The 11,249-nt window shown below is 55.1% G+C and overlaps 5 protein-coding genes across 5 annotated transcripts; 3 read left to right on the forward strand and 2 right to left on the reverse strand.

The window, feature by feature from the left end:
- The first annotated feature begins 322 nt into the window (after positions 1 to 322).
- Positions 323 to 1,094, forward strand: B0T15DRAFT_55225 (uncharacterized protein). The gene has a single exon (XM_062870291.1). It carries the CDS (start codon positions 477 to 479, stop codon positions 939 to 941), a length of 465 nt encoding a protein of 154 aa, XP_062726686.1. The 5' UTR covers positions 323 to 476; the 3' UTR covers positions 942 to 1,094.
- Positions 1,095 to 1,352: 258 nt separating this feature from the next.
- Positions 1,353 to 3,400, reverse strand: B0T15DRAFT_386319 (uncharacterized protein; the record flags this gene model as incomplete). Its single annotated transcript, XM_062864317.1, has 5 exons — positions 1,353 to 1,382; positions 1,445 to 1,927; positions 2,636 to 2,903; positions 2,963 to 3,021; positions 3,155 to 3,400. 5 exons carry the CDS (start codon positions 3,398 to 3,400, stop codon positions 1,353 to 1,355), a joined length of 1,086 nt encoding a protein of 361 aa, XP_062726687.1.
- Positions 3,401 to 3,736: 336 nt separating this feature from the next.
- On the reverse strand, positions 3,737 to 4,962 carry B0T15DRAFT_519846 (ribosomal protein L14-domain-containing protein). The gene is made up of 2 exons (XM_062868456.1): positions 4,553 to 4,962; positions 3,737 to 4,468 (listed from the first exon to the last, which is right to left on the reverse strand). Exons 1-2 carry the CDS (start codon positions 4,664 to 4,666, stop codon positions 4,154 to 4,156), a joined length of 429 nt encoding a protein of 142 aa, XP_062726688.1. The 5' UTR covers positions 4,667 to 4,962; the 3' UTR covers positions 3,737 to 4,153.
- A 519-nt stretch (positions 4,963 to 5,481) lies between these two features.
- Positions 5,482 to 7,377, forward strand: B0T15DRAFT_519847 (uncharacterized protein). Its single transcript, XM_062868457.1, has one exon. The coding sequence runs from the start codon at positions 5,795 to 5,797 to the stop codon at positions 6,950 to 6,952; it is 1,158 nt and encodes a 385-aa protein (XP_062726689.1). The 5' UTR covers positions 5,482 to 5,794; the 3' UTR covers positions 6,953 to 7,377.
- Positions 7,378 to 7,731: 354 nt separating this feature from the next.
- Positions 7,732 to 10,200, forward strand: B0T15DRAFT_389757 (alkaline-phosphatase-like protein; the record flags this gene model as incomplete). The annotated part of the gene is made up of 2 exons (XM_062864508.1): positions 7,732 to 9,550; positions 9,680 to 10,200. 2 exons carry the CDS (start codon positions 7,732 to 7,734, stop codon positions 10,198 to 10,200), a joined length of 2,340 nt encoding a protein of 779 aa, XP_062726690.1.
- Positions 10,201 to 11,249: the final 1,049 nt, after the last annotated feature.

An 11,249-nucleotide genomic window follows, 5' to 3' on the forward strand; every position in this document is an offset into this window, starting at 1 on the left:
CCCCCCCACAGACAGTGGACAGACCCCAACCGAACAGCTATCCACGGGATTGCTATTCATCTGGCAGCTGTCTACTCTAATTCCGCTCTGGCCAGGAAGCCGTGGAACATCCGTTTGGCTTACGAGATATGAAGATCCTACGGGGCACGACATGGCGTTTCTCTGCATAGTCTACTTTTTAGTAGGGAGGATGAGGGTATGCTGACATCAGTACAGGCGGTATTGAGCGCGTGGCATCCAGTTGCTGCTTGTATGGAGGTGACTGAGCTTCGGCCTCAACTCAGCCTAGATCTGACAGCAGGCGGTTAGATCCGTGTTAGTGGCGTGATGGAGATGGCATCTCGGAGGCATGTAGAGTTTCGAACTCGCCTCTACCTGCAGCATCAAGACTCTCACCACCCATTCCACTCTCAGCCGCGACTCGTGCCGTCGTATTCTAGGTTAAGTTACATGGTCACACTGCCCCGTGGGAGGAGATGACGTGCAAAAATAACAGTTCCCGCCTTCGTTTCAACTCATATAGGTTTGGAGATAGCCATTATCCTTCCGACAAACCTACAAACCAGGGACCGAATGTCTCAGCCATCACCGCCATGTTGCCTGTCATATCCCGGTTTGTTATATCGGTGTTGGCGCTACCCGGTTACGGCCTGTGTTTCTCATGCGCCGCTCACTATATCAGGATTCACAGTTATTTGTCTCCTCCGCAAACAGACTGTTCACGATTTCGAAGCGCGCCCTCCAGCCGGCATTCTAGGAAGAGATTGGGAAAGACGGAGTTCCGGGATGAAGACAGGGAGACCTACCACGACAACGGAGAAGGATATCGCACCCAGCCATGCTTGATTCCTTCTGCTTCTTACTGCCAAATACCCGGCCTCGTCCCCCATCTCGCCGGTCCATCCGTCGTAAAGGGCATCCCGAAGAGGCTGAACGCATAAGCGATCTACTGTAAGGGGTCGTGCATCCGTCTCTGGACTCCCATTCTTCCGGATCCCTACCAAACAGTATTCGTATGCCAATCCCGGGGGTTGTCTCGTTTCCCGGTCCTGATGGTGACTACTCCGGTGCAACGAATGGGTAGTTTATGAATAGTGCAGGAATGTCGAAGGCGGGAGAGCGCAGGAGATAGGGCCAGGAGAGGGGTACACTGTAAGTTGGTGGAGAGGAGGGAATGATAACCTGGTGAATCCTGCTGGACAGGAGGAAGAGATGACATGACGCTAGGACAAGTGAGGGGGTGAGCTTAACAAGGTGAAATTCCCCCCTCTACGGAAGGCCGTTCCTCAGCGCGCGGACTATCTACAATGCTAGAGTACACAAAAGGAAAGGGGAATCGGGCAGCGAGTTGTTTATAGCAAAGAGAGGTCGCCGAATTTCTCCTGTTCGCGTCGTTAGCACACACTCCCGGGCATTGCGGAGGAAATAGCATGGGAGAACGCACCTTGTACCCTGGCACGGACCAGCGGCCCTTGGAGACGAGCTGGGTGGTCTTCTCGTCGATGCTCGGCTCGGCAGCGGCGACGTCGTCGACAGTGAGCTGATCGAACGGCCGGGCCGACTCGATGTTCTTCAGCGTCTTCTCCAAGTCCCTGAGTTCGAGGTCGACCTTCTGCTTAGTGGCCTCGGCGTTCTTGATGGCCTCCACCTCAAAGGCCTCGATAGCCTTCAGCTGGCGGGAAAGGTCGTAGGTGGCGGGCTGGAAGGCATTGAAGCGCCTCTCGATCTCGTCGACGACGGCTTGGTTCTTGAGCACGCTGCGGTAGTGGGCAAAGTCGACCTTGGTGGGCTGTTCCGAGAGCAGTTGCACCTTGCGGCGGGCGTCGTCGTGGCGCTTCTTGAAGGCCTGCAACCCGGCCACAGTCTGGCCGCGCAGGCCGAGCGACGTCGTGATCTTGGCCCAGTCGACCTTGAGAGCTGTGCTTCGCTGTGTTTTTTTCGAACCATAATTAGCTCAGTCCCGACCCTTGCGAATACTGCAACGCCCGCGCATCGCTGCCCGCCAGTACACCGGGCACAGGCCCTCGACCTGGCAAGATGTCAATTGACTCCGGGAACTTACTGCGGCCATTTTTGCGGTGGTTCTGTGGTCGGGGAGTGGAGAGTTTCCGTCACTGTCGTGGCTTGAAGTTTGCCGAATACAAGGAGCGTTTACCCGGAGGAAATTACGTCACGTGATGACTCACGGAAGGAACCGGTAGCTCACTAGCTCCGACGCTTGGAATTCTGGGGCTTTAGGTATTCCAAGAACATCGAGTTCCGCATCGCAACCTAGGAGCTAAGTACCGGGTATCCGTACCTTACTTACCTTAGTATTTGCAATTTCATGGTTTCAGAACGTGATACGATTGGCCTGAGTCGAAGGGTGACGGATGCACTGGTATCCGGCTTCGACATCTATGTACCAGAAAACGGCACGCAAGCACTACATCGCATGAGATGCGCCAAAATAACGAATCATTACGGAAGTTCGGAACAGTCTTGATTTTGCGGCGCAATGAGACAGCCGCCCAACTGACCACCAACGGGGACTTGACGCTGAACGCTGGTTTTCGCAGGATGTACCATGACCCTAGCCGACAACTGACACCGGCCCCCGTCAAGTCTAGACACTCAATGCCATGATTGAGTTGACTATGTCATTGTCGTTTTCTTTTAGCGCCTTGATCGCCTTCTTCCGGGAGACGTTGGCTTGGGTCATCACGAGCTCGATGTCCTTGTCCTCAATGCCTTCGGCGTCCACCTCCTCGCCATCGTCCTCTTCTTCCTCCTTGGCAGCCTCCTGCTTGTGGTCGTGGGCATGGCCGGCGTGGTCGTGCTCAGCAGTCTGGCTAGCCAATTGCTGGGCGGCAGCAGCCTGGGCACTGGCGTTGAGGTCCTCGATCTTGGCCTCACCGAAGACACTGCTCAGGAGTCAGCTCCCAGTTCCTCCATATCGCCTGACGCCGGCCGCAGAACCTACATGTACGTGTTGCTGTTAGGAGACTTGTACACCTCGGGATTGTTAATCACGAAGAGGATCTAAGCATAACGCGTTAGCCTCCCAGTTCCCCGATCTTACAATCCCCGGTCACCGTGGACCGGCCCATGCCCCCCAGACGAGCAGTAGCAGCAGTCCAAGGCCCTAGCTCCATTCCTCCTCGGTAAGACTCACGTTCTTAGGTCGGCGGAGAGTAACACGGGTGATGCCCTGCACGCGGGTGAGGTGCAGCTTCTCCATGGCCTTGCGGGCCTTCTTCTCGTTGCGTGAGTGGATCACGGTCGTCGAGCCAGCGGGAATGCTGGCATCACCAGCTTCGGCCTCGTTCTCCGACTCATCGCTTGAGGATTCGTCCAGCTCCTCGACGGTCGGCTTCTTGGTCTCCTCCTCGGGGAGCTCTTCAACGCGGGGGTCAGCCATATTGGGAAAGCTAGCAACATCATGTTCCGGTCAGCTCCCACCCCGCACATAAATGCAACTGCTTGTAACCATTGCCAAAGGCGGGAATGGTAGGTCTTCCCATATGATACGGGAGATCTAACAATACATGCCGCTGGCAATGCTCGAATAAGACTCACATTGACGTGAAAACTGCCGCTAATTGGGAATGCGGGGGTTAAAGGAAGCTGGTAGGTCGTGGTGGGAGAGAAATGTTCGGATCCAATTTTTGGTAGGGCTTGTTCGGGCACCGCTGAGGCTCGGGTACGCTAGTCCCAAACCGGTAATCACTTTGGTTTCCGTATCCTGGGGCCGCGATCATCAATCAAGTGTCTTATTGAGTACGTAAGGTACCTTGACTGAGATCATACGTATGCAGTGATTCACAGCACTGAGCAGGGCCATGAGGGTTCTTGGAATCCCAAGAAGATAGAGCAGAAGCATTGCCGTCACGGCATTCCCGGGGTTTCTGATTCTGATATCTCACAGACCTGCGCCACTATGGCGGCGCCATGGTCCGTTGGGTCTTTTGTTGTTTTTGGCTCAATATCGCATGTTCCATATGACGCCAGTCACCTTTGATGATGTGACATACAGGTCTTCCGAAAGCGACGCAAAGAGATACCCCAGCAGCCCAATTGCTGATGTTCATGCAGACCGTTCCAGAATACCTTCCTCCCCAAGAAAAGCCATGTCGAACCAGACGCTATCCCTCTAAAGCACCGAACCCCCGCCTTATGCGGCAGCCTTGATCTTGGCGAGAGCCTTGCGCTCCTCAAACCTCCTCTGCTTCTTCAACCGCATAACCTTGAACCGATCGAAGTCGGTGAGCGACTGACGGCGCTCCTGCTGGAGCTGCTTCTTGGCCCAGTTGCTTTCCTTCCACTTGGCATCAACTCCGGCAGCCTCCCACGCCTTCTTGACGGCACCCGTCCGCGCGCCGCGGGGAAGCTTCTCGATCACAATGGGGGTGAGCAGAGCCCGCGAGAACTGGACGATGCCCCGGGGGGTCGCGAGCTTGGGGTCTGATGAGGGGCCATCGACGAGAGCCTGATTTCCAACGTTTTAGTGTCTTCCCATTCACACCGCTTTCGGTTGCCTTCGCCGTCCCGCCAGAGTCCGGTTTCCACATACGCGCTTGTGATCGATGATCTCGACAATAGTGGCGAGGCTGCCGCTCTCGAGCTTGAGCACGCGGCCAACCTCGATGCGACGCCAGCTTGTCGCTCCAATCTCGATCGATGCCATTTTGGTCGACGTTCTGATGTGGGCGATCGTGTTAGTGACGACGATCCAGTAAGGTAGCGGCGAAGCTGAAGTCGTGCAAGGACGAAGAGGCAAGAAGGAGAACGATAGTCGGCCGATTCAGATTACAAGAAGGTATGTGGGAAATGCTCAACGCACCTTTGATGCTGTTGCTCGCCGTCAAAGAATCCGTGTCGTTGCCGTTCGCCGATATCGAGACCAATTTTTGTGCGCGCCTTGGTAATTGGCAGGGCTCGACCAAAATTTGCGGAACCGCTGGTGCCGGTTCCGACCGCCTTGCAGCTGCAGCCACAGGTGGGGCAGATTCTCGGTTGAAATTGTGGCTTGTCCGCCTAACTGCCCCACAAATACCCCTTTTGGGACTTAGCTCGTGAACTGCATGACAAGTTCACGACGACACCAACTCTCTTCCTGCTCATCAGTCGCCCTCCCTCAGCTAACAGCATCAAACGATTTGATTTGACCAGGCGGACATATAGATGCTCTCAACTAGCTCGCCATGTTGCTCACATGATGAACCCGCAACACGCTTCTTGAGCTATCCTCAATGCCCTTGTTGACATTGTCAGAGAGTTCGGAGGACAGTCCGAGACTCTGAGTGGAAGAGGTGGAGGTGACCTCCCGTATTTGCAGATACCATTCCAAGAGCCTCGACTATTCAGTCACAGCCAGTTTCACAGCGTCCAGGTAGCCAAGACATATATGACCCGTTTCGTGACATCGAAGTTCTTTCAACGACATGGCCGTGAGTGTGGCTTGGGCTATACCCCTAACCCTTGAATCTGCTGTGCTCCCACCCAAGATTGAAGTTTCACCGAATGAGGCTTTTAACCTGACTGACTGTAACCATACCGACACTCGTTCTTGCAGCCCATGTCTTGTATCGCACGAGGAAGCGAGCAAACCCACGCTTGCTGATCTCACCCGTGTAGATCAGTCAGGTCCCCGCTACCTCCACCGCCTGGTTGTGGCTTAAGGTACCGGATCAGGCCCCGCTCAACACCTCGTCCAGGGAGGTTCAACCCCACCATCCCCAGTCAGGAGAGCTGAGGTATAAAAGGTGGCAAACAACATAGAGGGTCAGGGAGAGCAATAACGAATAACGACAGAATGGCTCAGCCCATGGGCCTTACGGCCTCTGATATCGTCTTCAGTGAAGCCACGCCCGAGCAACGGGAGCTCGCTTGGGAGCTATGCGGTCGAACCTGGGCAGCGCCCATGGCACTTGAGGACTACGTCGAGCGGGAACGCTACCTCGCCCAACATGACTTGAACCGGGACGGCCGCTGCCGGTACTGGGTGCTCTACCTCAACGGGTACCCTAGGCATATCATCGCCAGCTGTGAGGCTATCCGCAAGCCGATTCTGATCTCGGGCGGCAGCGGAGGAGCTGCACGCATCAGCCACGGCTATGGTGTCACCAACATCTACACCAATCCGACCTACCGGCGGCAAGGGATGGCATCCTACTTGTTGCGCCGAGTGCAGGAGCAGCTGGACGCCGACAGCGACTGCAGCGTACTGTATAGCGACAGCGGGCGGAGCTACTACGCCAGCCTGGGCTGGTCGCCTTTTAGCAGCCGACAGGCCACGCTGACGCTTCTCCCCTCATCATCCTCTCCCGCCCACGCGTCCTATTACCGCGGCCAAACTCGCCTGCTGGAGGCATCAGACCTATCTGACCTCTGCGAAGCAGACGTCCATCACCTCACCGAATCTTTCAATTCCCTTCCCGCCGACGGCAAAACCCGCGTGGCTTTCCTGCCCACCCTGCCCCAAATAACATGGCACCTTGCGCGCGCAGAATTCGACGGCCGGAAAATAGTCCCCTTCACTGGGAACCTCCGTCTCGCCCATGGTGCTATGGTCCTCAATGGCAGCAGCGGCAGCAACAACAAGTCCTGGATCACCTGGGCGCACGACTGGCGTGAGAAGCGCCTTCGTATCCTGCGAATCTCGCGCGTCTGCCAGGATCAACAAGAGACCCCTCACGCCCAACAAGAAACGGTGAAGGATGTAGCCGCTTTGCTGGACGCTGCTGTTGTGGAGGCGAGGAGATGGGGTTTAAGTAAGGTGGTTGCTTGGAACCCAGACGAGGAAGTTCGTACCGCGTGCAAATGCATCGGGAATGCGTATCCTGGGGCGGACGGGATCAAAGTGATGTTTGAAGAGCGTGTCGAAGGCGGGATGCCCAGTCTGCGGTGGTCTAGGGGACGGGTAGTCAAGGATATGTCGTGGGAAGAGAACTTCGGGTTTTGTTGGTGTTGACTGTGGTTACTCCGGTTGGTTCCTGTTCGGTTGGAGACATGGGATAGAGGCGTTGGGTTGTCCATGATGGCGCTTGCTCTAAGTAACACCATTCATCAGGTATAGATTTGGGTCCTAGATCGATGTTTCTGTCAGATGGCACGCTGCGTTCAGAACCAGCACGGTCTGAGCCTGTGGACTTTTGGATGGTTGATAAGTGGATGCTCCATTGTGCCTGAGTGCAAGTGGTGAGCAGTGATCTGCTCATACCACAGATACACCAAGCACCTTCCGTATCAGCGATATTAGCAACCCTGAAACGGTCTGCCCGACAGGCTTGCAATCTCCTCTGCCTCTTTCTTCAAATGACTCGTCCGCGCCATTGTTGTACATCCCGCTTCTTAGGTTCTGGGCATTGAGGGAAGAGCAGAATGAGAATCTGCTGGCAGGAGTGGCGAGTGCCAGTGGGCGAAAACCCAAACCATGCCTGCAAGCGTTCCATGTCTCGACTGCCGGCCCACCGTTGCCGGAGTGTGGATCAGCCAGGGGTGCTCACCAATCATTTGTCTGATGTCTGCATGACCCTTGTTTGAACCAGGGGTAACATCTTACCTTATCATCTCAGTTCTCAACTGGTAATGCTCAGGCTCAAGTTGATTGTTTCAACGTTGTCTGTCACCATCTCGTCTCAAGCAGTCCTCTGCCATGACTGACTGACAAACTCTCAGTCCCGCAAAACGCGCAGATATCGATACCCCATGTCGATCGAACGGTAGGGTCACCGACCCGCTGCTCCTAAAATGCCCCTCCAGTCGCTGAAGACAAACGCCGCGAGCGCCCGCGGCGCCTCACTACTTTCTCCGTCCGACTACGACGCCGACGCCATATCTATCCGCAGCGACCAGGATACTGACAGCGACGATGACGAGCGTCAGCTGCGTGCCCGCAACAGCCGCGAGCTGCGCGCGCACGATAGGCTCGTCCTAATGGAGGAGGAGGAGCTGGACCAGCTGGTGACGGAGAGCCGCAGGAAACAGGACAGGCAGCGTAGAGGGTCTGGCCTGCCCATTCCAAATCCGCTGAAGCTGTTGACAAGGCGGCTGAGCGATGCGTCTCCGTCGAGGTCTAGGAGTCCGTCCGCGCAACCCGGCGAATCGGTGGAGGGTCTCGGCCAGGAGACAAGGAAAGCGAGGAGGCAAAGAAGGCAGGCGAAGAGGGATAGGATCTTGGCCCACGCGCAGCATGGCGAAGACGGCGAGCTGATGTATGAGATGGAGGAAGGTGGCATGAAGGACGGTAGCTCAACCGGCGAGAGCAGCGATCGCGACGACAGCGACGAAGTTGACCGGAAGCATCTGCTGCATGTCACTGACGCCAAAGCGAAACGGAAGCGTAGCTGTCGTCGCTGGCTGCTGTTCCACGCGATCGTCGCCGTGGCATTTGCGATTCTGGTTCTGGTGGCGTGGAAGCTGTCGCTGGGGCGGAAGAGTTCGCGTCAGCCGAAGTTGGTCAGCAACGGCACCGCCATGTTCGCCCCGACCACCATCATCATCAGCTTAGACGGATTCCGTGCCGACTTCCTGAACAGGGGACTAACGCCGAGACTCAACGCGTTCATCAAGGAGGGCGTGTCACCGCTTTACATGCTTCCCTCATTCCCGAGTGTCACATTTCCAAATCATTACACCATCGCGACTGGACTGTATCCAGAGTCACATGGAGTTGTAGGCAACACTTTCTGGGACCCTTCGTTACAGCAAGAGTTCTATTACACGGACCCTTCCCGGAGCATGGACCCCAAGTGGTGGAATGGGGAACCCTTCTGGGTCACAGCGCAAAATCAAGGACTCAAAACGGCCGTTCACATGTGGCCTGGGAGCGAGGTGCGCATCGCTGACACCGAACCGACGTACGTAGACAAGTACAACGGGAAAGAGATGCTGTCGAGGAAAGTCGACAGAATTCTCGAGTTCTTGGACATGCCCGATGCCGACCGGCCGCAGCTCATTGCAGCGTATGTGCCCAACGTCGATTCGGATGGGCACAAGTATGGCCCGAACAGCACTGAGATCCGGTTCACCATATCGAAAGTGGACAAGATGCTTGACAACATCTTCAGGGGGTTGGAGAAACGGCATCTCACGGGCATTGTAAATGTCATCGTGGTCTCGGACCATGGCATGGCCACCACCGACATCTCTCGACTCGTGCAGCTCGAGGACATCGTGGACCTCACCAAGATCGAGCACACCGATGGCTGGCCGCTGATTGGGCTGAGACCCAAGAACCCGGACGACCTACAAGGCATCTACGAGGACTTGGCGCAGAAAACCAAAGAGAACCCAAATCTGGAGGTCTATCTGCGAGATGTCAACATGCCGGAGAGGTATCATTTCTCGGCTAACGAGCGTATTGCCCCGTTGTGGATTGTTCCAAAGGCCGGATGGGCGCTCGTCAAGATGGAGGAGATGAACCTGAAGGAAGCGCAAGCTAAGGGCGCTGTGTACCATCCACGTGGCCTTCACGGTTACGACCACGAGCATCCTCTGATGAGGGCAATCTTCATCGCTCGGGGTCCGGCCTTTCCACACGCCCCAAATAGTCGGGTCGAGGTCTTCCGTAAGTACTGTCCCGTTCGGGCCCTTCTCTCATTCAGACTCTACTTTTACTTTATATTCTTTGCAACTCTTACCTTTTTTCTTTCTTTCTTTTTCTTTCTTTCTTTTTGGAGTTTGCTAATATTCTCAGAAAACATCGAGGTCTACAACATGCTGTGCGACTCTGTCGGAATTGTTCCAGCTCCAAACAACGGTACCTTGCGACTGCCCTTGAAACCTGTAGGTCTACACAATGACACCTCCATAAACGAGGTGGACACTCCCGCAGATCCGGTAGAAAGCCATACAATTTCAACGTCGACAACGGTGGCCACAGCGCAAACAAAGCCCGTCCTGGTCGATCCTGCCACAACAAGCATGGCGGAATCTACAGCGCCAACAAGCAATGCGGAATCGACTTTGCCGACCATCAAGGTTGGTGTCGACAAACCTGTCCCACAACCCACCAGCGAACCTTCAGGGACTGTCGACGACGATGGCAGTGGAAGTGATGATGACAGTGATGATGCCGCGTCGGCCATCGACAAGGTCGAGTCCTCTGTCAAAGACTTCTGGAATTGGTTTACTGGGAAAGTCAGCAACTGGTGGGACAAGGTTAAAGGTTCCGGCGAAAACAAAGGGGAAGACGCGGGAGAGACTAGTCCCTCATGACCATGTCTTTGATATGGCACCTAGTCGCCTCGATATGCACTTAGCTGCTTGGTTTGGGTAGCTGTGCGGTGTTCTGACTTCTCAGGTGTTACAAGGAGTTGTGTTGAGCTGCTGGTGTCCGATTTGTTTGTTGGGCGTTCTGGGTCTTCTTGGTTCGTTTACGACTTGATTACCTACCTGACCTACGGCGTCATTTTGGACAGGAGGCATGTAATAGCGGGGACCATTACACTGCATGTCCCTACCTTATTTAGCCACAGCCACTCAACAAAGTTTTCATAGAACTTTTGGAGCTACGGCTCATTCAAAGTCATACATATTCAGTCAATAACACCCTTTGTTAATCGTTGATCGTTCGTTCATTATAGGGGCAACTTGAAAACCAAAGCAGTTAGGCACGGTAATCTTCGTTGGTGTTTCCACTTGTTAGGTAGTTCTGTGATAGGAATGGAAGATCTTCGCCCACCAAAGCCCAGTGGGTCTCAAGTGCGGCAGACGTGGGTCTGCTCAGGCTTGGTCTCAGGGGTGCTTGCCGGACGCGCAAATGGGATTCGCGCTTGCGCGCACCAAGACGTGTTGCGCGCATTTGCCCCATTTCAATGGTATGCAGACCCAGTTGGAGAGGGCTCCGACCCAGAGATCCGGGTGCGTACAAGGCAACGCTGGAGCGCGCTGGAGAGGGTTTGGGTCGTTTTACTGACCCTTTACGCAGACGAGGAACCATGGGTTATTAACGCTGTCAACTGTGGAAGATTTATCGTGGTGGCGTAATTCCTGGTGTGTTCTTCTGGTGGGGTGTGGCTCCTGCACTTCGTCCGTCCGCGCACGCGCATCTCCCTCCTTCCCTTACTCACCACTTATTTTAAGGCAATCGCGGCAACAGTAAGGGTAGGCTCCGTCTTGTGACACAAAGCAAAACCGGGCACAATCCGTTTTATTAGGGAGCTGCCGCCCTAGTCTCCTACCCAAGACCAAACGATACCCACCTCGGTGTTTTTTGTCGGCTCTGGCAGCCCGTACTCTCGCAACTTCGACCTTGGATGGAAAGA

The sequence above is a fragment of the Chaetomium strumarium genome (genome assembly GCF_033439665.1).
Source record: "Chaetomium strumarium strain CBS 333.67 chromosome Unknown B0T15scaffold_1, whole genome shotgun sequence".
NCBI lineage: Eukaryota > Fungi > Ascomycota > Sordariomycetes > Sordariales > Chaetomiaceae > Chaetomium > Chaetomium strumarium.